At 52.3% G+C, this 24,237-nt stretch overlaps 1 protein-coding gene across 1 annotated transcript in view; it reads left to right on the plus strand.

Moving 5' to 3' along the window:
• The window catches only part of ABAT (4-aminobutyrate aminotransferase), an 87,538-nt gene that overhangs the window by 23,844 nt on the left and 39,457 nt on the right, over positions 1–24,237 (plus strand). Inside the window, exon 2 of the mRNA XM_079120467.1 lies at positions 21,524–21,634. Coding sequence (XP_078976593.1) covers positions 21,565–21,634 — 70 coding nt within the window. The 5' untranslated portion in view covers positions 21,524–21,564. The remainder of the gene's footprint in view (positions 1–21,523; positions 21,635–24,237) is intronic.

Here is a 24,237-nt window from a genome sequence, read left to right on the forward strand (position 1 = left end):
AGCAATTTAGTGAGACCCTAAGCAACTTAGTGAGACCCTGTCTCAAGACTAAAAATAAAAATGGGCTGGCAGTGTAGCTCAGTGGTAGAGAGCCCCTGGGTTGAATCCCCAGTACCAAAAAGAAGGAGGAGGAAGAGGAGCAGGAAGTGAAGAGGAGGAAGAGGAGGCAGTGGGAAGAACATGAACTTTGCCTTCAGAAAGCGCCGACTGCCCAGGCGCTCCCCTCTCGGGTGCTGTGAGCAGCGTCACCTAACATGGGCACGCCTCTGCCAGCATCTCTGAAACGGGAGCAGACCCCACCATGAGGCATTGCCTGAGATTTAGATGGTGCCTGGTGCAGTCCTGGGCACAGAGTGGGTGGTGGAGCACAGCCGGAGCATGGCCTGTGGGCAGCGCCAGGATGGCTCAGTGTACAGAAGGGCTGAGTGGGTCCTGGAGGCGAGTGAACACCAGCCGCTGGACTCGGGCGAGCCATGCGCGCCCCCACGGCTGCTTCCCCTCTTCAGAACAACTCAGGAGGTCCGGGCAGCTCCTTATGGGGATGAGGAAACAGGCTCAGGATCACTTCAAGGTCTGAGCAGGAACTGGAACCAGGTCTTCTTCTGCCCGCCCTCCTGGACTCTCTCAGAACTTCCCAAGCCTCCCGGTGCGTTTCTGTTTCCTTGGCCCTCCAGTTAAACAGCTTCCGTGGTCCCCGGAACAAGAGAGAAAACCAACCTTTAGTAGAGCCCAGCGCCGCAGGGCTGGCCTCCGCTGCTGATGCAGGTGCGGTGGTTACCCCGGGAGACCTGGGACCGAGATTCTCTTCCTGGGCTTCCACTCTTGCTTCCAACTGGGTGGAGAGCTCAAGTCGACACCCGCGACAAGGAAGAGGTAGCTCATAGACCAGGTTCCCTGGACAAACGGGGACCCCCTTCTGCCTCAAACTAACCAGTGATCCAGGATGAGGAGCTGCAGGGCCTGGGGGACATCACGCCACACTTGCTCATTCACAAGCTGATTTAACTTAATATACGAAGCACTTTTCCCCAGCAGCACATAAAGCACCACCTCGTTCTTTTTATTGAGTTCATGCTATTTTATATTATGCGAGTATCAAAATTTATTAAGCCAGTTTCTACTGATGGACACTTAGGTTCTTGTCAGTTTGTACCAGTGAGACAGATTCGTGCAAGTAGATTTATGCTGGAGAAAATGGATGTGCCTTTAAACTGTTAAGGATTTAGATAAGTTGCTCTCTAAAATATCTTATAGAAATTACCCTCCCACCCGCAGTGCATGAAAAGCCCCACACCACGGACATGGCCAGATTCTTCGTGATAATAAGTCAGTGTGGAGAAAGCAAAGGGGAGTGAGGGGCAGCTGGGAGACCAGGCAGGAGGCCAGGCTGCTGGGAACTGGGACAAGGGAAAGAGGAGATGGGGCCCAAGTTAGCATGGAAGTCAGTGCTCAAGGTCTGGGGGTGAGCGAAGCGGGTGGGAGGGAGGAATCGAGGATTCCTCCTGCTTCTGGCTTGAACACAGTGCTTGTTCACTGAGATGCTGACCACAGAAAGGGAAGGGGTATGGTAAAGAAAAGGCACTAGTGCGACTAAATTGAGCTGGATGTGCTGGGCACCCTGTTGGAGGAATCCACTAAACCAGAGAGGAAGATTTGGGGATGGTGAACCACTTGTGAAAACTGAGTGTGCATGAGATCTTGCAGAGATGGGCGAGTTGTTGGGTAGATGAAGGGATGCATAGAAAAGATGAAGAGGGGATGGATGGATGGGTGGGTGGATGGATGAATGGATGGATGGATGGAAGGAAGGAAGAGAAGGTGAATGGATGGATGAATGGATGGATGGATGGATGGATGGATGGATGGATGGATGGAAGAGAAGATGGATGGATGGATGGATGGATGGATGGATGGATGGATGGATGGATGGACGGACAGGTGGGTGGAGGGAGAGAAGGATAGATGTTTGAGTGGACAGAGAGATAGAAACCTAGGTTTTATTCTATTTAGATTGAACCATATGTAATTGCTATTTCTGTTGTTCAAAAATGATCAAATCTTTGTTTTATACAGGCCAAAGTATTTTAGGGGAAGGGTACTGATGTTTGCAGTTTATTTTGAAATGCATCAAAAATAGGTCTGAGACCGTGTGGGGATGCAAAGCAGGGAAATGTTCACAGTGGAAGCGAGGTGATGGGCTTATGGCTGTTCACTGTAAAATTCTTTCATCTTTCCCATACATTGGAAATTTCCATGATAAATTCATGGGAAAGGCTTTCCAATGGTAATTATTGGCAATTTCATGTAGTTCCACCCAATATTTATTCCTCATTTGCCAAGAGATCCTTCCAGGTCCCTAGTCTGTAACAACAACAGATCTGCCTTGCAGAATCTCCTTTGACCTACTCTCCCCAGATTTGGGAGGCAGGGGTCCACATTTCTCCCTCCCAGAGATCAGGTTGAATTGCCCTAATGTGCTGATTACTGCGCTGAGTACGCCGGTATCTGGTTTGTAATAATTATAGATTTCCTCTGCGATTTGATCCCATTGGTTGCCCCGGCAACGGCGTAATAGCTCAACTGAAGTGCTGTCACGGTGATTTAGAACCAACACGTCTCTCTTGCAGCCTCCAGTCTGGGTGCCCCAACCCTTGCGGTTGTCATGGAAACTGATGAGCTGCACATGACCGAAAACTCTGTATCACCCCCGCCCCCGTCCCCCTCTTCATCCTGTGATCATCTCTGCATCCTCTTCAGGTGCATCTTGGACAGGCGTTGACCCCGGCTTAGGCTCTGGGGCTAGTAATTGATCCCTGAGGTTGCCCCACAACCCAGGAGGGGGTAGGTGGCCCACAAAGCCAGAACAGCCCTCTCCCCGGGTTCTTGGAAAAGGCCTGGCGCCCCTCCTGTCTCAGCCCCTTTATGGTTGAGCCTGGCTCTGCTCAGCAGCCAGCACTGGTGTCCTGGAGGAGCCGTTCAGGATCTAGGAAGAGGCCCTCGGGGGGGAAAGGAGTGGGGACAGCTGGTTTCAGAAGGTCGGAGACGATCTGGCTCATTTTTCTGGCTTAAGCTAAACTGGGCTTAAAACATCTTTAAAAAAAAAAAAAAAAAAAAAACTGTGTTCTATTTTCCCTCTCTGTTTATCTCTTCTCTTCTGCCCCTGGTTCTCCTTGTTTCCTGTGAGTCTTCCCCTTGGGTTCTGTCTGAGAGCCTCTCTCTGAATCCTCCTCAGTCCCTGGCTCTTCCCTCCTCCTCCTCCACCTTCTCCCTGAGCGCCTGCTGGATTCCAGCTGAGTGCACCCCTTTCCCAAAGCTGCCTTGCTTCCCGGGGTCCCTCTTCTCCCTCCTGTCCCTAACCCCTGTTCTGGGGTCTGCCTGGAAGTCCGGAGCACCCTCCCGAGGCAGGCGGCACACTGAGGATGAACCCAGTGAGCGGCGTCTCTGGGGCTCTGCAGCATGACATAGAGGAGGTGTTCTAAGCAGAACAGGCTGCAGGACCCTGCCTGCCGGGCACGTGAGTGCAGACGTGTGTGTGTGTGTGTGTGTGTGTGTGTGTGTGTTCACATGCATCTGCTGGTCTGTAGCGGTATCTCAATGCAGCGTTGGGGTGTGCAAGTCAGTGAGTGCGCACGCCCACGTCTACGTGTGCAGACAGACCTATGGGAGGCTTTCTGTGTGAAGGACACACCAACGTACGTGACAGGTTTTTCAAGGATGCTCTGTTGAGCCTCTTTGACTAGCAACAAAATATAGATATAAAAACGTTAAGTAAGCAATTTGCTCTGCCCAGGAGGCGTGCAGAAAAGTCTGCCTGCATCCGGTCCCCGGAAATGCAGTGAGGGTCGCCTAGAAAAGGCATTTTTACTCAAGCCCCAAAATAAATCCTGCCCTCCCGTTGTCTGGGCCGAAGCAGCGCTGAATCCCTTTCTCCGTGAGGCCGTGAGAAGCCGGCAGATCCGGAGGCGCCGTCAGCAGGCTGTTGCTCCCGTCCCTCCACCAGACGGAAGGAGTTCACAGGGAGGATCTCAACTGACAACCTGCAAGACTCAGGCCAAGGCCGGTGGAAGGAAGCTTTGGACCGCGCCCCCCTCGCGTCTTGTGGGCCAGATTCAAGAATTCATTTTGAATTGTTTCACGGAAGCAGTCCATGCCCCAAGAGGCAGCCAGAAGAGGGAAGTTCTAGAAAACGAAATTCATTTGCAGGGCAAGATGTGGGAACCCTGGAGGCTTGCCCTCAAGATCCGGCTGTCGGCGTGTGCGAGATGGCAGCCGGGTCACCGCAGGAGGGAGTCCTCTGTGCATGGCCTGTCCCTGAGCATTCAGGAGACTTGGGAGCCATTGCTGTGGAGACAGACCTGTCCCCGCGGGGGACCCACGCGGGAGGCGTGGCTTCCACTCACGTTTCCTCCCAGGGCCACCTCTTTCCCCTGCCCTGGCCACCTTGTCCACCTGCCAGAGCTCTGACTTCCTTCACCTTCCCCTCTGGTTGCTTCCCACCCAGGCGCCCCTGTTCTCGAGCACCCCCTCTTGGACCTCCGCCCGTGACCTCTGGCTCAGGTGTCCTCTGCCTCTTTCCCGGCATTTGCTCGTGAGCTTCCACTGATTTCTCAGGGAATTAAACACATGAAGACAGAACAAGCCCAGAGACGCAGCCCTGGGCTCTTAGCGTGTTAACTCCCAAGACCAAAGTGGCTGAGAAATGGTTCCGGCTTAAGAGATGAAAGAATCCCGGACCCAAGCGCAGCCTGTGATCCTGGGCAGAGCCTGAATCAGGGGAACAAAGCACACTCTGGGGACACGTGGGGAAACGGAAGACAGATATTAGTGCTTTACCCGGGATACGTTTCTTGAGAGTGAACTGCTCGGACTCTCAGATCACTCACACTCAGGGTGTAGGGAAAATGTCCTTGTTCTCTGAAGGTGACTGGCTGAAGGATGGAGGGGTAGATATCACAGTGACTGGCGAGTTCCCAAATGATCCAAAGCATGGGTGGGACGTAGAGAGAGAGTGGCATGAACGTGGCCAGGCGTTAGCCCTCAGTGGTTGGGATGTCCAGCTGCACGTGTGACTTTTCTGTAGGTTTGAGACTTCCTGCGCACCCACTACGTGCTGGGCACTCTGCCTGGCTTTACCCACACATGATCTCTTCAGAGTAGCCTGGGGGTGGGCATCCCTACCATACCCATTTTCCAGGTGAGAAAACAGAGGCTGGGCCAGATTCTAGCCGAAGGCAAGACCATGTTATGGCCCTACCCCTGATTATCGTGAAGATACTCCAGATAGCTCGGCAGTCCTCTGCCTCTGCGTGAAGAGCTGGGGTCTGAGTCTTAGGACTCTGCAGCATGGTAGAGGGTAAGAGCCCTGGGTCCCCAGCCAGCCTGGGTGTGTAGCCTGGTTAGTCAGTTTCACAGCTGTGTGATGTTGGGCAAGTCACTTAACTTCTCTGTCCTTTCTTCCTTGCTTACATGCTTTCTTTTTTTAAAGTGTCAATTATCACTACATCTACTTTGGAGAGCTGGTCTGAATTTTTAAGGGCACGATCCTATGTGAATAACCTAGAGCAGGGTCGGGTCCCAAGAACGTCATTGGTTAAGTGCGTGTGACCCGCGGCTGCCGTCGATGCTGTGGCTCCTGTGGTTACTGCTGTCATTGTTTGGACAAACCTGGAGGGACCTCCTGTCCCCAGGCCCAGCTTCCTGGTTTGTGGCCCCTCTGGCCCTACAGACCCCACACTCTGAAGAGCCTGTGCTTGGTCTATTGCTCTGCTGCCCTGGCTTGACATTCTCAGTCGTCGTTTGACGAGGGGCCTGAACTATCCGTGTTGTGCCTGGGGACCCACCTGTTGTCCTGGGTCACCCTCTTTATCTTGGGCCCCTTGACAGCAGCAACCAGGCCCCACCCCTGTTCCTGCAGCACAGCTTCAGCAGGCCCAGGCAGGCCGCAGCCCGCTGGGTCAAACCCCGTACCACCTGGTCTGAGCCTCAGTTCACACCACCCAGGACAGTGGCCACGCGTCCAGCGGGCTGTTGCTCACTCGAGATGGGACTGATCCAAATGGACAGGCACGTGTCATTTTGAAGACTTAGTATGAAACAAATGTAAAATATCTTCTTATTAATAATGATGACGATCCTGTTTAAATCGTTGTGTTTTTAGAGACATTAGGTTAAATAAGATCCGGTGTTAAAATTGTCCTGGGCTGTGGAGACTAGAAAATGGAAAGTGTCCTCCGTGGCTTGCGTCTGAGGCCTGCGACGCATCTCTGGTGGGCAGCCCCGCCTCAGTCCGTGTCCCTGTGGCCATCCTGGCTCTGAACCGGGCAGTGCAGCAGTGTGTGCGGGCGACACACCACAGCCCCGGCCTCGGGCCGGCCCCGGGGCTCCCAGTGGGGCCTGCTCTTCTCTCACTCTCCTTCCTGAGGGTCCCCGAGGCCTGGAAACCCAGAGTCTCCCAGTGGCCTAAGGATGTTTGCGAGGCAGCCGGTGAGGGGACCCGCTCTGATGTGGGGATCCAGTTACACTCCAGATCAGCCTGTGCCCTGCTGGCGGCACGGCCCTGACTTCACTGTCCAGCCTCACAGCCCAGGGGTGAAGCCCCCAGGGGCGCTGACAAGCTCAGGGACGCGGGCCATCTCTGCCCTCTCTGGCCTCCCACCCGCTTGCGCAGTGAGTGGACGGTGCCTGGCAGGCCACACGGAGGCAAGCGCAATGCCACAGTGAGGTGTGCGCCCTGTGTTAAGGCGGGCTGCACGCTGATCCTGCCCGGCGGGGAGGAAGGGCTCTTCCTCCTCTGGGTCTGCAGGCCACGTCCAGGTGCCGCATCCAGCAGACTTGCAAAGAATCCTGGGGGAGGCCCTGGGAAGGGGCCGGCAACGTCGGACCCCCGGCAGACACGCAGCAGAGACGCCCCAGCAGTGCTCTCATGCTTGGGGTTTGGAATCCCACGTGTGTTTTGAGCACCTGCTGTTGCTGGGCCCCATTCTGGCTCCCAGGCATGTGGCCCTCCAGGTGAGTCCTTTCCAGAACTGGCCTCTGAGGCCCCCTGGGCCAGCCCCTGCCTCTGGGCAGGCAGATCCTAAAGGTGGCCTGCTGGGATCCTGTTTGGGCACAGAGGGTCGGAGGCCTCCTCCTGCACCTGCCTTCCTGGGCAGCACTGCCCTGCAGACCAGTTCCCACCCCACCACCCCCTCTGAGAACCTCCTAGATGTTCCAGAAAGACCGCGAGTAAACATGCATGCATTCAGTCGGAATCACATCAACGCATAGACTCACCAGAGGCTGGAGCAGGCGCTTGCCTTTTGTTTATTCTGTGTTTTTTCCCCTCCTGGACCTTAGGGCTCCTCGGAGCCACAGAAGGCAGGGCTTGAGCCCAGGGACAGCTGGGAGCCTGGGAGGGTCCAAGCACAGGAGTGATCACATAGGTTTTGCCATGCAGGAAGTCAAGTGGTTTAACAAGAGCCCTCAAGCTGTCTGCGGCCTTCTCTGTCCACCTAGTGGACAGCTGGGGGTGCTGACGTGTCTCAAGGAGTATCTTGGCTTTTTCCCCACCTAGTTTGTTTTCCCCTAAATGTATCAACAGCCTATGAAATGGAGGCATTTGTCTCAAAGTGAAGGTGGAGGATACCTCCAATGTGAGTCAAGGAACCCAGGACCACACTGAGAGTCCCCTTTCCCATGGACAGTGCCACCCAGGATAAATTCTGTACCACTCTATTTACTCTGCATATTTAGCTCTGTGTGGCCAGAACACTGTAGAAGCAATTGTCGTTGTGTTGTTGCTGGGCGGGGGCGGTGGATGGTAACACTCTTCTGGCTTTGAACGCTGACAACCAGGAGCATCCTATAGCCGGCTTTTTTCCCCAGAGAGAGCTTCATGCCCCCTCCCTTGCTTTGGTACCATGGTTTGGTCCTGGGCCCTAGTGGAAACTAACCAAGCCTGAGCAAGTTAAAGGTATTGTGGGCGGCACAGCCAACCCCCAGGCCTGTCCCCCAGGATCCCGTGGGAAGGCTCTAAGTGGATGGATCAAGTTTTATGTTCCGTAAAAACAAGCCACCAGATAGGGAGGTAGGTCTGGATTTGAGGGTCTTCTAAAGCAACACACAAATACCACCCAGAAGCCTCTGTGTTTGACCAGTGTCCTATGATCGACAGCCATTATGGCCACACCTAATGCATGGGGTGAGGAGAGGTAGAGCAACAGGGTGGAGCAGAGGAAGATTCTCCACTGCCTCCTCACAAAAAGGTCAATTTGAACAGCCGTTCTTATCAAGAAAAGATGCATTGAAGAAGGCAGGAGGGGAGAGTTGCCTGTCACCACCCCTCTTGCCCAACCCTAAGCATGGAGAGGGATGCCTCCTACTTAGGGGAGGGAGAGAGAATTGAGTCCAGGTCTTGTACTTGAGACCAGTAACAGGCCTGTCCATGTGAAACCTCATACTAAATAGAGCCCTGTAGTTCCTGCCTCAAGCCAAAGCCCACAGACTGAACCTCAGGACCTGCTTTAGCCAAATAGCTAAAGGACTTCCTCCACCACCCCCTTCCCAGGCTCAGGCAACACAGCTTGGAGAAAGATTCCATCCCCTAGGATAGGATAGGGCCATAAGCACAGAACTTTGCCTTGGAACTCGGTGCTGGGCCCACTGAGTTTGTGAAACCCAACACTGAGCAGAATCCAGGAACCTCTGTCCCCAAGTCAGAGCCCATGGATGGAGCTCTGGACACACTCTGGCACCAGGGGGAAGACATGGCCTAGTGGGATGGACTTTTGGACCAGCACATTACTTCTGGTCAGCTACAGTGATCTTGAGTTGTGACAACATCACAGCAGAATGCAGGTCATAGCAGCATAGGCCTTGATCCTGTCCCTGTGTTGAACTGGTCTCCGCAGGCTGTGAATTCCAGGTACAACCAAGCATTGTGGCATTGATGGTCATAGGACTGCCCACTCATCCCTTAGCCAACCGCAGCACAGCACAGAGAGAGCCACTGTCTGTTTGAGGAAAGGAGGGAGGTGGGCATCAAGTCATTGCGTAGGAGCCTAGGCCAGTGCTGCCATGATGAGAGCCAGTGCCAAGCAGCCATCCTGTGGTGTCTGACCACTGGTAAGTGACTGTATGGGGTGTCTGAGCTCAACACAGCCCATGCACAGGCTTGCAGAGACAGACTACCATACAGGCGCTCATCCAGTCTATGCTGAAGAATATATCAACTGCAGGTGTGGGCCAAACTTGGACTGCAAGCATCCTCTAGTACTGAAACAGTGACAAAATAGCAACTGTGGACTTGAATCAAACATGGACTTAAGGGGCCATCTAGTGCTTAAACAGCAACAGTGACCACAAACTTGAAGAAAACAAGTAGCTTACTTAGAATTTCTGGAAGGGCAGGCACAAATGAATCTGAATAAAAAACCTGATCCTTCAATGTATAGGTGCCATCATGTGACAGCAAGTATTAAGAGCTTTCCAAGAAGCATGACCTCACCTGAAGTGCAAAATAAGGCACCAGCAATTGATCACAAAGCCTCTTTGGCCTCTTAGACAAAGAATTTTAAAAAACTAACGTAAGGAAATTCAGTAGACTTCAAGAAACAGAAACAATCTAATACTTTATCAGAGAGATTTAACAGAAACATTGACGTAATTATAAAAAACAGAAACCCCTGAGTAGAAAAGCACACTAAATGAAATGGAAAACATAGAAGGCATTAGTGAAAGAATAGATCAACCAGAAGAATAAGTGAGCTTGAAAGTTGGCTATTTGAAAATTTAGTGGAGGAGAAAAATTTTTAAAAACTGAAGAGGAATAAAGCCTGTGGCAATTTTGGTATAGCGTTAAAAAAGTAAATATTCAAGTTATTGGGATTCAGGGGGAACTTGAGAATGCCAAAGGGGTAGAGAGCTTATTCAAAGAGATAATAACCGAAAACTTCTCAAACCTAGAGAAGGTTATAATATTCAGGTACAGAAAGGTCAAAAGTGACTAGTCAGATTCAATTCAATGAAGTCTATGCCAAGACATATTATAATCAAGCTCTCAGAGGTTAAAAAGTCAAAGATACTGTTCTCAAAGCAAAAAAGAGAAGAAGAAAAAAAAAAAAACACATTAAGATGTTTCAGTTGACCTAACAGTGACTTCTCAGCAGACACTGTACAGGCCAGGGGGGATGGTAGGAGATAGTCACAATACTGGAGAGGGAGGAGGAGGGAGAAGAGAAGGAAAAGGAGGGGAGAAGAGAGGGGGGAGGGGATGGGTAGGAGAAAGAAAAGAAAAACTGCCAACATAGAACACTGTGTCCAGCAAAGCTGTCCTTTATAAATGAAGAGTGATCAAGATAAACCCAGGCAAATAAAGACCAAGAGAATTTATCACCACCAACCTACTAAATACTAAAGGGAATTCTTTAAACTTCAGAAAGGGATACTGTTGAGTAAGAAGAAAACATTAGAAAGTATAAAAGTCACTGATAGTAGTCACTACACACAAATAATACTATACGCATGGTGTTAAAACATTTACATCTTTAGTACTGGGGATAAAAAATTAAGTACAAATAATAATAACTAAATATTATAAGAGATAGGCAATGTCAAAAATGTAAAACAGGACATCAAAAATTTTAAATGTTTAGAGGAATAGGATACAAGTAGAGGTTTTCGTTTTCTGTCTTTAGAACAGTTACTATCACTTCAAAATAGCTTGTCAGAAGATTTTTTTGTAATCCTCTTGGAAACCACAAATCAAAAACCCATAATAGACAAACCAAAAATAATAACCCCAGAATTGAAACTCACTACTAGAGAAACAGAGCTTAGCCACAAGGAAGATTGTAAGAGAAGGAGGGAGGGAAGGAAGGAAGGAAGGAAGGGAGGGAGGGAGGGAGGGAGGGAGGGAGGGAGGGAGGGAGGAAGGAAGGAAGGAAGGAAGGAAGGAAGGAAGGAAGGAAGGGAAGGAAGGAGAGAGAAAGAAAGAAAGAACCACAAGCCAAGTCAGGAAGGAAGGAAGGAAGGAAGGAAGGGAGGGAGGGAGGGAGGGAGGGAGGGAGGGAGGGAGGAAGGAAGGGAGAGAGGGAGGGAGGGAGGGAGGGAGGAAGGAAGGAAGGAAGGAAGGAAGGGAAGGAAGGAGAGAGAAAGAAAGAAAGAACCACAAGCCAAGTCAGGAAGGAAGGAAGGAAGGAAGGGAGGGAGGGAGGGAGGGAGGGAGGGAGGGAGGGAGGAAGGAAGGGAGGAAGGAAGGAAGGAAGGGAAGGAAGGAGAGAGAAAGAAAGAAAGAACCACAAGCCAAGTCAGGAAGGAAGGAAGGAAGGGAGGGAGGGAGGGAGGGAGGGAGGGAGGGAGGAAGGAAGGGAGGAAGGAAGGAAGGAAGGGAAGGAAGGAGAGAGAAAGAAAGAAAGAACCACAAGCCAAGTCAGGAAGGAAGGAAGGAAGGAAGGAAGGAAGGAAGGGAGGGAGGGAGGGAGGGAGGAAGGAAGGGAGGAAGGAAGAGAGGAGAGAGAAAGAAAGAACCACAAGACAAGTCACAAAATATATGTAGAAAGACCTTACCTATCAATAATTACCTTGATGTAAATGGTTTAAATTCTCCAAAATGGATTTTTTTAAAAAGGCCCAACTATATGCTACTCATAGAAAACTCACTTCACCTATAAAGATAGGCATAGACTGAAAACGAGGCCACAGAAAAAAGATATTCCATGCAAATGGAATCCAAAAGAAAGTAGGAGTAGCTGAATATATAAAATAGAGTTTAATCCAAAAGCAGTAAAAAGAGACAAGGAAGGGGGAAATCCAATATCCCTTCATGATAAAAGCGCTGAGAAAACTGGGTAGAGGAGTAATATACCTCAACATAATGAAATGCTTTAAAAGTGAAGGAAAGACTCTGAATAACCCAGCCCACAGCTAACATCATACTGAATGGGAAAAGCTAAAAACTTTGTAAGTTGTGGATCAGGACAGGGTGGGCCCATTCATCACTTTTACCCAACATAGTTTTGGAAGTTCTGGCTAGAACAGTCAGACAAGATAAAGAAATAAAAAGCATGCCCAAATTAGAGAAGAGCAAATCAGATTGGCACTGTTTGTAGATGCCATGATTTTATATTTATAAACTCCAAAGGCTCTCAAAAAACTAGAACTAACAAATTCAGCAAAGTCGCAGGATATGACACCAACAGAAGTCAATAGTGTTTCTATATTTCAGTAGTGAATTACCTGAAGAAGAAATCAAGATAGCAATTTCATTGCTATCAAAAATAAAATAAAATACCTAGGAATAAATTTAACCAAAGAGGTTAAATGTCTCTACAATTAAAACTGTAAGGCATTGATGAAGAAATTGAAAAGAACACATGAAAAATGGAAAGACAACCCATGTTTGGAAAAGTGAACATTATTACAATGTTCATAATCCCCAAAATTATCTACAAATTCAGTGAAATTCATATCAAAATTCTAATAACATTTTTCACATAAATAGATAAAGCAATCCTCAAATTTGCAAGGAAAAACACACAAACACACGTACACACACACACACACACACACACACAAATGGATGAAGCAACGTTGAACTAAAAGAACAAAGTTGGAGGCATTGCACTATCTGACTTCAAAATGTACTACATAAAGGGCTGGGGATGAGGCTCAGTGTATAGCTCATGCTTAGATGGCTGAAGCCCCAGCTACGGGGGGTGGGTGTGTCTGTATACAGCATCACTATATTTTGTAGCACAGTACTGGCTTAAAAACGGGTATATAGATCAATGGAACTAAATGCAGACCTTAGCCGTGAACCCTCTTCTCTGCAGCCAACTGATCTTCAGCAAAGATGCTAAGACCACTCCTTGGGGAAAAAGCAATCCCTTCCATAAAGAGTACCAGGGAAATTAGATAACCACATGCAGAGGAACAAAACTATATTCCCATCAACTCAAAATGGATTGACAGCTCAAATGCACAACCTGAAACGATGAAATTACCAGAAGAAAACGTATTGGAAATGCTCAGGACCTTGGAAAGGACAAGGACTTTTTTAAATAAGACTCCCCAAAAGCATTGGAAACGAAAGCAAAAACAGACAAATGGGGTGACATCAAACTAAAAAGCTTCTGCACAGCAGGGGAGAGTCAGTAGAGTGAAGTGAAAACCCACAGAATAGGTGAGAATATCTGCAGACCGTGCATCTGACAAGGGTTTATATCCAGCATATATAGGAACGCAAACAACTCAGCAGCAGAAAAATAAAATCCAGCTACAAAACGGACACCAGACCTCAATAGACACTTCTTAAAAGAAGACGTACAAGTGGCCAACGGAATCTGAAGAAATGCTCAACATGGGTGACCTCAGGGAAATGTCAATCAAAACCACAAGCAGATCTCACATCACTCCCTCTAGAATGCAACGCAGATAGCGAGGATCTCAAGGCTGTGGAGTAAAGGGAGGCCTCGCACAGTGTCTGCAGGAGCGTGATTAGCACAGCCAGCATGGAAAACAGCACAGAGGCTCCTGGGAAAGTTAAGAGAACTACAGCAGCGTCCGCATCCCACCCCGGGGCATACAGCCAAAGGAAAGGAGATCGATTTGTCAAAACCTCGCCTGTGCTTGGTTATTCAGAATAACCAAGTCCTAGAAGCAACCCGAGTCTCCACCAACTGATGAAGGCGTAAAGAAAATGTAGCACATATCACATGCTCGGTGGAGTACCATTTAGCCATCAAAAGGAATGAAATGCTGTCATTTGCGACCACATAGATAGAACTGGAGAGCAGCACGTTGAATGGAAGGAGCTGACACAGAACACCAGTACCACGTGATCTCACGCACAAGTGGCATCTACAAAACTGGATCTCATGAAAGTTGGGAATGGGCCAGGCGTGGTGGCACACACTGTAATCCCAGTGACTTGGGAGGCTGAGGCAGGAGGATGGCAAGTTCAAGGCCAGCCTCAGCAATTTAGGCCCTAAGCAACTTAGTAAAACACTGCCTCAAAATTAAAAAAAAAAAAAAAAAAAAAAAAAAAGACTGGGGATGTAGCTCAGTGCTAAAGTGTCCCTGGGTTCAGTCCCCAGTACCAAAAAAATAAGTAACTAAATGCCCTTGACGGGGGGCCTTATAAACCGCAGGAAGTTAGTCCTTGCAGTTCTGGAGCCTGGGAACCCAAGATTGAGGCACAGCTGATTTGGGGTCTGATGAGGACTGCCTTCCTGATTCAAAATGACTGGCTTCCCGCAGTGTTCTCACTGGGTGGAGGGGCAGGGGGCTCTCTGGAGTCTCTTCTGTGAGGGTGTTGATCCCTCCAAGCCAGCTCCACCCTCTCGACCTCAGCACGTCCCAAAGCCCCCAGCTGGGATTAGGTATCCACGTATGGATTTTGAAGGACATAACAGTCAGGTTGTTGTGAGGACCTTTCATCCCATTTGGGCCTCTGCTTCCTGGAAGGGACAGGGAATTAGGTGTAAGGGAATGCCAGGTGTGGGTAAGGTTGGAATCTCCGGGGTCGGCAGCAGGAGGCCGTGAAGGGTGAGTGCGTGGCCAGAGAACGGGCCTTCCAAGCTCTTCATAGCGACACAGCTGACGTGCCTTTTTCTGGGTCTGTATGGCCTGATGACGTTTTTGCGTGAGGACTGAAGCCGCCAACCTGGCGGTGGGTCAGGATTGTGGTCTTCAGACCCAGGAGCCTGACACTACCTTAGCTCCACTCTCTCCAGCTGGATGTTCCCTGCAAACAGCAGAACCCCTGAGCCCATTTCCCTTCCTGAAACATGTGGCTAGGAGTTACCTGCCTTCCGGGATCAGAGGAGACGGTGTGCAAGAAGCCTCCGGGTGGCAGGCCTTTGTGAAATCAAAGCAGCCCCCACAGACGTGCGCGTCAAGCGGTTCCCTCCGAGTCAGGGACTTAGGCTGTCTCCCGGGGAATGCAGGTATGCGTTAGACAGACGGTCACTGCAGTCACCAACGCAGCGTGGCCAACTCGCAGACCCTCCCGTCCTCAAAGGAGATAAGTGTTTCAGCTGCGGTACGTGTGCGCTTAGCAGTTCTGAGAGTCTGCGAAGGTGGTCTCCTTTCTCTGAAAGGGGCATGTTTGCTGGTGGCTGTCCTCCCCATGGAGCACCCAGTCCCAGAGAACAGAGCGCGTCCTGTGCAGCTCACCCGGGGTCACCAGGCTTCTTGTGGGTGCTGGTGAACATTCAGGGCCCTGAACAGATTGGAGAAGCAGGACCTTCTGTGGCTTTGGCCGGGTGGCTTTCTCAGCACCGCACGGCACCTTACTCCCCAGGTGCTACGGCTCCTCCTTCCGTGCACATCCAAAATCCAGAACTCCTCTGTCCACGCAGGTTCTTCCCATGTATTTCCTACCCAGAGCCAAGGCCCTGTGTCCCTCGCGTGCGGAGGGCCTCCATTTGTCACTGTGCCTGTTTCTTGTCTTCCATTTGTTCATGGATGGCAATGCCTCCCAAGTACCTGGGGCGGGCGCACCAAGTCTTGCGGACAGGAGGCTGGCCCAGGAGGACCAGGGACGGCGTGAGGGTGGGAGGCCGAGGCTGACCAGCTGCTCTGACCTGGCCTTCGAGCTCGTGGCCTGGCCTCCAAGGGTGCCCTTCACGGTCCAGCAGGCCACGGAAGACGCCTTCCCACCAGGCCAGAGAGCTGCTTGGAAGCAGAAATCCCACAGGGCCCTCTTCCTGCGGCTCCTGTGCTGCCCTTCAAGTGGCCCTTCCCACCTTGCGTGTCTCCTGACCTTGACCTTGTGGGGAGGCTTCATTCCTCCCATTTTCCAGATGAGGGACTGAGGCCCTGCGGGGTAGGACAGCTTGCCCAGAGTCGCCAGGCTGATGTCCAGTCCTGACTCCTGGCTCCTCTTACTCTCTCAGCTGCCTGCTTCCGCTTTTCCTAGGCCCCGACTCTCACCTGCCTCCAGGAGCAGTTCTGGTCTCACCTCCCGGGGCTGGTGACTGTGTCAGGAGGCAGGTGCAGAGAGTCAGGCAGACAGGGGGGGCAGGCTGGGGCCCTGGGGCAGGGCAAGCAGGACAGGCTGCTGGAGCTGGATTGGTGGAGAGAAGCTGCCATCCATCACAGCCGTGAATGGGGCCTGTCAGCCATGGGCAATGGCCCAGGGCTCTGGCTTTATTGGTTGCCAAGGCAACCCCTGGCCTTGACAACAGAGCAACAATTGGCCTAATGTGTCTGTGTCCCACGGAGTCTGCAGAAAAGCTAGCGGTTGGGGCTGCAGCCGGGGAAAGGAATGTCCTGAGACCCTGCCAGTACTTTGTCTCACGCCATGATGGGCGATGAGAGGGAGCATCTCGGGGCCCCAGAGAGGCCCAGGGGGTTCATGTCCAGCCAATGGTTTGAGCAAAGTTTACTCTCACGGGCCTGGGAAGCAGTGCAGTGGAAACATGAGCAGACGCCGTGTTCCGAGGACATTTGTCAGGTGTCCAGCGCTGCCCCAGGGCTGGGCTGTGACCCTGACTCGTCCCAGGTCTCGGGTCGCCCTCTGCTCGCTCAGGAAGTGGGTTTGTTTGTTACTGTCCCCGTTTTACAGACGAGGAAACTGAGGCATGGAGGTTACTTAACATACCTGAAGTTGCAAAACAGCCGGCGAATGAAGAGCCGGCAGGGGCCACTCTGGGGCGCGTCCCTTTGGAAGGACGTCAACATTGGGAAGATGACAGGTGGAAGCAGGGACAGAGGTTGCCTCACACCCTGTCCCCAGTGGCCATTCAGGCTTCTTGTGGTCGTTTGATTTTCAAGGTCAGGACCCCACCACTTCCAGGGACGTGGGGTCCCACAGGCCCGTGGGCATGTGCAGGGTCCACAGTTCTCCCCCCCCCGGGGCCTCCCCAGTGCCCGCCTCATACCTGCGAGACTCGGGCTTGGGAGTTTTGAGGGTCCCTGCCTGGCTCCACCGTGATGGTCAGGTGTGGCCACGACTGTGACTCCCTGGCCTGTGAGCGCTCAGACCTCCGACAAGCCCAGTGAACTCCTGCGCCTGCCATTCCAGGCGAATCCTGCAGATGCCTGAAATGACTCCTGTCGCAGGTGAGCAGTACATGGCAGCAGGGCCTTTACCACTACCCTCGTCTCTCCAGAGCGAGGTAGAAGGGCTCTCTCCTCTCACCCCGTTCTCCCATCTTATTGATTCAGATATTGAACCCCGCCTCCTCGCCCATCCCACCACCCCATGCTCCCTATGCACAAGGCAGATAAGAGGAAGCAAAGGGAACTAATTAGCATTTTAATTAAAGGAAAAGGGACGGGGAGAAGAGGGTGGGACTGAGGAGTCCCCTATCTGGCTGGACCAGGGTTTTCAACTTGTCTTGCCAGAGATGCACACAAGAAATAGAATTTATTGCAGATCTAGTGCGTGGCTGCAACGAAAATCACCCTTGCTTCCCGTGGACTCTGGTCATCCTCTTCTGTTTGCTGCGTAGATTGACTTAAGATTCTCTTTCAGATCTGGTCACTCAGAGGAGAAAGCCCCCAGGGCGTGCCTCCTCTCTGTGTACCTAATAGCCACTGGTCTCCCCTCCTGGCAAGAGGAGGGGGCCAGGCCTGGGGTGTAGTTCTGGTGGAAGGCTTGCCTCGCATGCTCAGGGCCTGGGTTTGACCCCCAGCACTGCGTAAGGACAGGGCCAGGCCTGGGCCGAGGCCTCGGGAGTCCACGCTGTCCCTTTAAGTCAATGTTATGTCTTTCTCCATCTCCTTTGTTGCAGCAGATCAAACTGGGCAGGGGGAGGAGGAGAGAGTGATCAGGAAATGACCTCATTTAAGTTTAGAAAACAAGTCGACTTTAAGAGAAACTTCCAGTGATCACAAGTTGCAGAGAGAAAGTCGTGTGCTGCATTAAGAACAGGCCTGGCGGCCGGGCATGGTGGCCCACGCCTGTCATCCCAGCGGCTCTGGAGGCTGAGGCAGGAGGATCTCAAGTTCAAAGCCAGCCTCAGCAAAAGGGGAACTAAGCAACTCAGTGAGACCCTGTCTCTGAATAAAATACAAAATAGGGCTGGGGGTGTTTGAGTGCCCCTGAGTTCAATCCCTGATACCCACCCTCCACCGAAAAAGAGCAGGTTTGGGGACACAGGGAGATTTGGGGTTTTGAAGAGCAGGAGAGTCAGCAACCAGCCTGCTTTCCTTTCAGATTTGGGGTTTCCCCAGGCATCTGGTAGTCGCAGGCTTCAGGTTGTGCCAGTGTCCAGAAGGTGACCCTCTAAACCTGGGACCCTCCTGGCCCCCACCCCCATTTTCCAGATGTGCAGATCCAAAGTCCATCGGATGGCAGAGGGCCTGGTGGAGGGAACAGGGAGACCCTAAGGCCACTCTGGGCAGGAGCCGGGTTGGGAGCACCGTCCTGAGTTCTCTGCATGCTTCCAGATGATTCTCAGAATCAGGTGTGGCCCAACACACACATTCTGCACGTGAGGGGACAGACCCGAAGAGGTCTGTGCCTTTGGTCTCTGAGACACACTAGGCTGGGACCAGTGTGACCAGAGGATGTCCCTCCCCACAGGCCCCACTCACGTCGGCTCTCCTCAGCCAACTCCAGCCATCTTTGTCTTTTCATTTCTTATTGAGATAAGCAAAACAAAATGAACCCTTCACCACTTTAAATGGATGATCCGGTGCCTCTGGAATGTTTGCAATGTCACACAGCCATCACGGCTGTCACGTTCCAGGACGTTCATCACTCCAGACGGCAGCCCCCCTCATCCCCTGACAGCCTGTCAGCTGTTCTGGAAGTTGCCTGCACACGGCGTCACGCCACACGCGCCGCTTTGCGTCTGGATTCTTCCAGTGGTGTGACTCGCCTGGCTGGTCCTCAGTATGGCGTGCATCAGCACCGGCTCCTTCCTGCGACTGAACGATGCCGGTCGATGTCTGAGCCACACCTTGTTTATCCCTTCGTCCATCAGTGGACGTCCGGCTGTGCCCACTGTTGGGAACACTGCCACCCTGGGTGTGTGTGTTCGTGTTTGAGTCCCTCTTTCTGATTATTTGGGGGACATAGCTAAGAGTGCAATTGCTGGGTCACAGTTCTGTGGTTCGCTCTTGGACAGAGCATTGAGGAGCTGGTCATTGAGTTCTCTTCCTTCCCACCAGCTCCCACCCCAGTCCACGCCCTCCAGAAGCCCACCTCGTGAGTGTGCACTTGCTGAGCGCGCATCCCCTCCCCACCTGGGCAGCCTGGCTAAGCACAGACCCTTCTGGATAAGACAAGAGCATCGGACGCTGTCCTCCCCTGGAGAGGGCCTCCTGGGGCCCATGAGAGCGGTGGGATCGACGCTATTCCTGGAGGTCAGCTGCCCCAGCTTCCCACTGCCCCCCAACCCGAGATTGCACGTCCCAGCCACCTCTCTGCACCTGAACCCTTACACCTCTGCGCATCACTCATCTTCCCCTCCCGTCTCTTCCCTGGCTTCTACCACCCCTGAATGTCCGTGGTACAGCTCAGAGACATCTCCCTGGCGTCCTAACCCTGCCCAGAGGGAACCTCTCCACTTTCCCTTAGCACCCTGTTCACCCAGCCCAGGAGTGGGGATTCCTTTCCGGCTCATGCGGAATTCATTGTTGACAGTGAGCTGGAAGATTTTTATGTTCGTGTCTTACCAGGTTATTTTAAGAATTTAGTGACAGGATGCATAAAGCAACCTAGTATTTTAAAATCTCCCATTTTCTCACCCAGTAGAGTCCTCTGCCACTAAATCATGAGCTTCAGAAAGAAGGCAGCGTTTCATCCATCTCCCTTTGTCCTGCACCTAAATGGTACAGTGCCTAGCCCATAACAGGTGCCTAATTAACTGTCGAGTGAATTAGCAAGAGAGTGAATGGACAACAGCAGCCTTTCCTGTTATTTGAAATCTATTGGGTTAAGAATTAATGTCTGATGGAGATCACGTTTTGTTATGAGGTCAGTTTCAACCGAAATGTCATGTCACCAAGATATGTTCTCCAGTATGACATTCTGCCGTTGAAAGTGTGTGGATGCGGCTCTCACTTGTGCAGACTAGTCAAATGTTCGTGCTCAGGTTCTCCAAGATTCTCACATTTTCAAAGACGTACTTGATAGAAATGGAGCCTCCGTGCCGGTATTCGAGACCAAGGGGTGGAGGTGAGAGCAGCAGGCGCACTTCCGTGTACGCTGGCTAAATCAGCCACCCTGCTCAGCTGAGCTGGATCTGCCAGAAGAGATTTTGAAGAATCCACTGAATTGTCAAGAAAGGAGTGTGATTTCTCGGTTGATTTATGGCCACACTTTCCTAGACTACCCTTTCCCTGCCAAAATTTTCTCTGGTGAAAAGAAAGAAAATGTATTCCCTGATGGACGTCATTGTTGTGCCTACAGCCCTGTATCTGCCGCAGCTAGATTAACGGAAATGACACAGTAGGAGGAGTGAAATCAAGGTCTTTGGGGTCTGACAGCCCAAGCAACCCCATGACTGAGGCCCACGGCCATAAGCCCTCCAAGCGTCCCCTCCTGCCCTGGAGGTGCCTCTTTGCCTGGTGCTGCAGCTACGTGCACCCAGGAGGAAGGAGGCGGCGTCTCCAGGGCATAGCGCAGCTGCTTCCCTGGCGATCCTCCGCCTGCAGAGGAGACGCAGTTGCTGAGGATCCATGGGCCCAGGGTCACCTTCAGCCTCCCTGCTGGCCTCCCTGGCGGGCAGTGGAAGGGACACCATCACTCACCCTGCATGTGCTGCCGAGATCGGATTGGTCAGACGCTGTGACCTTGGGAGTAGCCAGAGCTCTGTTTGCAAGCGACAGACCCCCACTCAGGTGGTGCAAGTGAGAGAGCAACATGGGACACGAAGGGTTCCTAACTCTGTTAGGAAAGCTCTTTGGGGTGCTTCGGTCCCTGTGCAGGGATGTCCACAAGACTCCCACCGCTGGCTCTCCCCACCCTGGAGGACGGGGGCTTGGGTTTGCGGCAGGTGCAGCAGTGGGTGCTGCATCCAAGGTCATGCTGACCTTGACCTTGAGATACCTGGGATGGGGGGCCATCCCAATTTACCCAAGGACGGTCCTGGTATCCAAATGAAAGTTTTCACATCCTGAACCTCTCAGTTCCAAGCAGACTGGGACAGTTGGTTGTGCCGAGGCTGTGTACCCTCCAGAATGGGCCACCAGACACTCACTGGTTTCCCAATATTCCAGGTGGGAGCAGGGCAGAGGGGACTCCCTGCTCCCCACACCTGTGATGGCCTGGATGTTGGCTGAGTCTTCATCTTGTAGAGCACAGGCCTGTCCTCATTCACAAGGGTCTCAAGCCAACTCTGTCCACTTTCTCTCCTTTTGCATCAGAAAACGGGCATAGTCATCCGGTAAGTACGGGTGTGGAGTATAGTCCAGGTCAGATGAGAAAGCGTGTGAATTCAAGGATATGTGCGGCACCACACTCGCTTTGATTAAGGTGAATATTTTAACAGCAAAGGATTGGAGGTCTGAACCTTTTCCACCAGGGGAAATGGTGGCCAGCAGCGTGTGGTCTTCGTGGGCCTCAATCTGCGTTCGTGGTCTCTTGCAGGGCAGCAGCGAGTAAAGGTGCCTGTTCTGGAAGGAGGGGTCATGGCCTTCATGTTGTGCGCCCGGCGGCTGGTCTGCAGCTCCCAGCACAAGCTCTGCTTGCTAGTGCCAGGTAAGCCTGGGGGTGGTGGGGAGGTTGGCCGGACCTGGCCCTAACGGAGTCACATGCAGACTAGGGCTGGGGTGGAGAGACCAGCTAGCCCCTGCTTCAGGGCCTGCCTCCCCCCGTGAAACTGTCACCCTTGCCACCCCCTCCCCATCTCCCATCTCTGTCATCTGCTCCCATCCCCAGGGGGACAGTTCTGCAGAGAAGAGGAAGCCAATGCAGCCTGGAGGCGCTCTGCCCACTCAGAGGTGGGGTCTCCGCAGCCAGAGGGCCCAGGTCCCCCTGCAAGGAAAACACACTGGGATGTAGCTCAGTGGCAAGGGCTTGCCTGGCACGCGCAAAGCCCTGGGTTCAACCCCCAGTTCATAAAAAATAGGGAAACTCCACCGGAGTTGCTGAGAGCCACAAAGCGTGGACGGGCAGCCCCGCCTGCAGGGGTTAACGACTTGGGATTCTTTTGCTCTACGATGATACAAGGGCGATACATTCTGTAGAAACTCTACCTCGGATTTTGAATTGCAAGCTCTTCCCTGATGAGTTCCTTGCAGTTGGATCCGCTCTGGTGAAGCCAGGCGGCAGCTGCCAGCAGCAATCGATGGCCGTCACTGTAGCATCCCATCAGGCAGCCCTTGATTTTAGTGCAGTGCAGCATTCTCCAGGTCCCATGTGCTCTCTGCCACGCACATCATCAGTGAGCGATCAGACAGCCGTCCCCTTGCTCACCCTCAAAACAGGTTTCCGAGAATCATAGGAGAGTTGACCCTTGATTATAAAACAGGCTTCATGTTGCATGACTTGGCACACCTGGGCTGATGTAAGTGTTCTGAGCACGTTTGAGGCTGGCTGGGCTAGGCGATGATGACTAATAGTGTAATAGTCGGCTTTGCATTCCTACAATGAATCACCTGAGACAGGCAATGTATGAAGTGAAGAGGTTCAGTTAGCTCACAGCTTTGGAGGTTCAAAGGCCAAGATGTGGTGGACCTTGGTTTGACCTCTACAAGGGCAGTAGATGACAAGAGCAAGAGTCTGTGTCAAACCAAGTGGTCACTTCTCAAAACAGGACACACAGAGAGAGAGAGAAGACAGGTGGAGTCCCACATTCCCTTTTGAGGACATGCTTCCCCAGTGACCTAAGGTCCTCCCCTGCGGGCTCTACCACTACCCAGTAGCACAATCTGAGGTCCGTGCTTTTAACAGGTGCAATTTTGGGGGGGACTCTTGCAAACCTTCGCAGGTGAATTAGGTGTATTGAATTCATTTTCAATCCACAATACTTTCCACTTGGAATGGGTTAACTGGGATGTGACTCCATTGTAACCTGTAATTGACCTAAAAGCCAAGTGTGCTTCAGGAGCCCCTGTAGACACCATCCTGGGAATACGCGCCCACTGCCCTCTCTTCCTCCCCTCTCATCCTGCTGACCACCAACGCGGCCTCCTCCACAGTCCCTCTCACGCTGCAGTTCTTCCCTGCCTCCTGCCCTGGCCCTCAGCCGTGGGCCCATCCCTGAGTGCCCTGCTTGCCTGGCCTCGGGGACACCTCACTCCCAGGCATCCCAGGAGCAGATACCGTTTTACGTGGGGAAATGAAGCTCACAGAACCAGGGTCTTTCAACACTTGATGGCGAGGGTCCCGACTCCAAGCGCTGACGACTTAGCCTCTTCCTCCTGCCTCCTGTGGCCCTAGCAGGAGCTTCCCCAGGATGCCCAAGACTGGCCTCCTGCAGAGGTGTGAACCGCCCTGGCTCCAGGAAGCCCTGAGGTTGTGTAGAAAGACCAGTGGGCCTCCTTCCTGTCCACAGCGCTTCTCGCCACGTCCCCTCCTGTGGGTCCTGCCTTCTGAGGGCGAGTGCTGCCAGGTCCTCGTGCACGAACACTGGTGTTTATATCCTGGGGAAAATAAGGAGCAGTATCCACTGCTCTCTCAGGAGTGTTTATTTTTTGTTTGTTTGGCTGGTTTTGTTTGAATGACAGTCTTTATTATTTTTAGGTACACAAAACTCAGCAGCGTATGCTTAACCCAGTTGAGTAGCGAGTCCTCTAGCCTCTGCCTTTTCCAGCCTGGCACCATGAGCCACAGATTCTGGACCCAGGACGGTGCCTCCCCAGAGACCACAGGTCTTACCATATTATTATAATCGGTCTTGGTATCTTCTACCAACTCCGCCAGAGCTCCTTTGTCTTCCAAGTTAAGCCGTGTGGTGGCAACGATGGGACGCATCTTCCTATGGGCTCAGCCTCGCAATCTGGCCTCCCTCTCTATGCAGTGAGGGAACTCCCAGCTTACAGCACAGGGCAGGCAGGAAGACAAACAGCTGGGCAGCGTCCACATCCCCCCACTCACCACGGGCCGAGCTTCCTGTTCTTCTCCAATGTGGTGGTGGTAAGATCGACGCCCGCTCCCAGGACGGGTGGAATATTTAGTGGGTTCGTCCCCTTTGCCAGTAGCTGTTTCCTCAGCGGGGCGACAGTCCCCGCTTCTCCTTTTGCCTTGTCTCTGGTCTGCACTGCGGGCACCTTGGCAGCCCAGGGCCCGGCGAGCCGGTGAACTGCAGGAGGCGCTCAGAGCTGCGGACTGAGGAGAGCCCTTTCTGCTTCAGCCGGTCA

This window comes from Sciurus vulgaris, assembly GCF_902686455.1.
Source record: "Sciurus vulgaris genome assembly, chromosome: 18".
Lineage (NCBI taxonomy): Eukaryota > Metazoa > Chordata > Mammalia > Rodentia > Sciuridae > Sciurus > Sciurus vulgaris.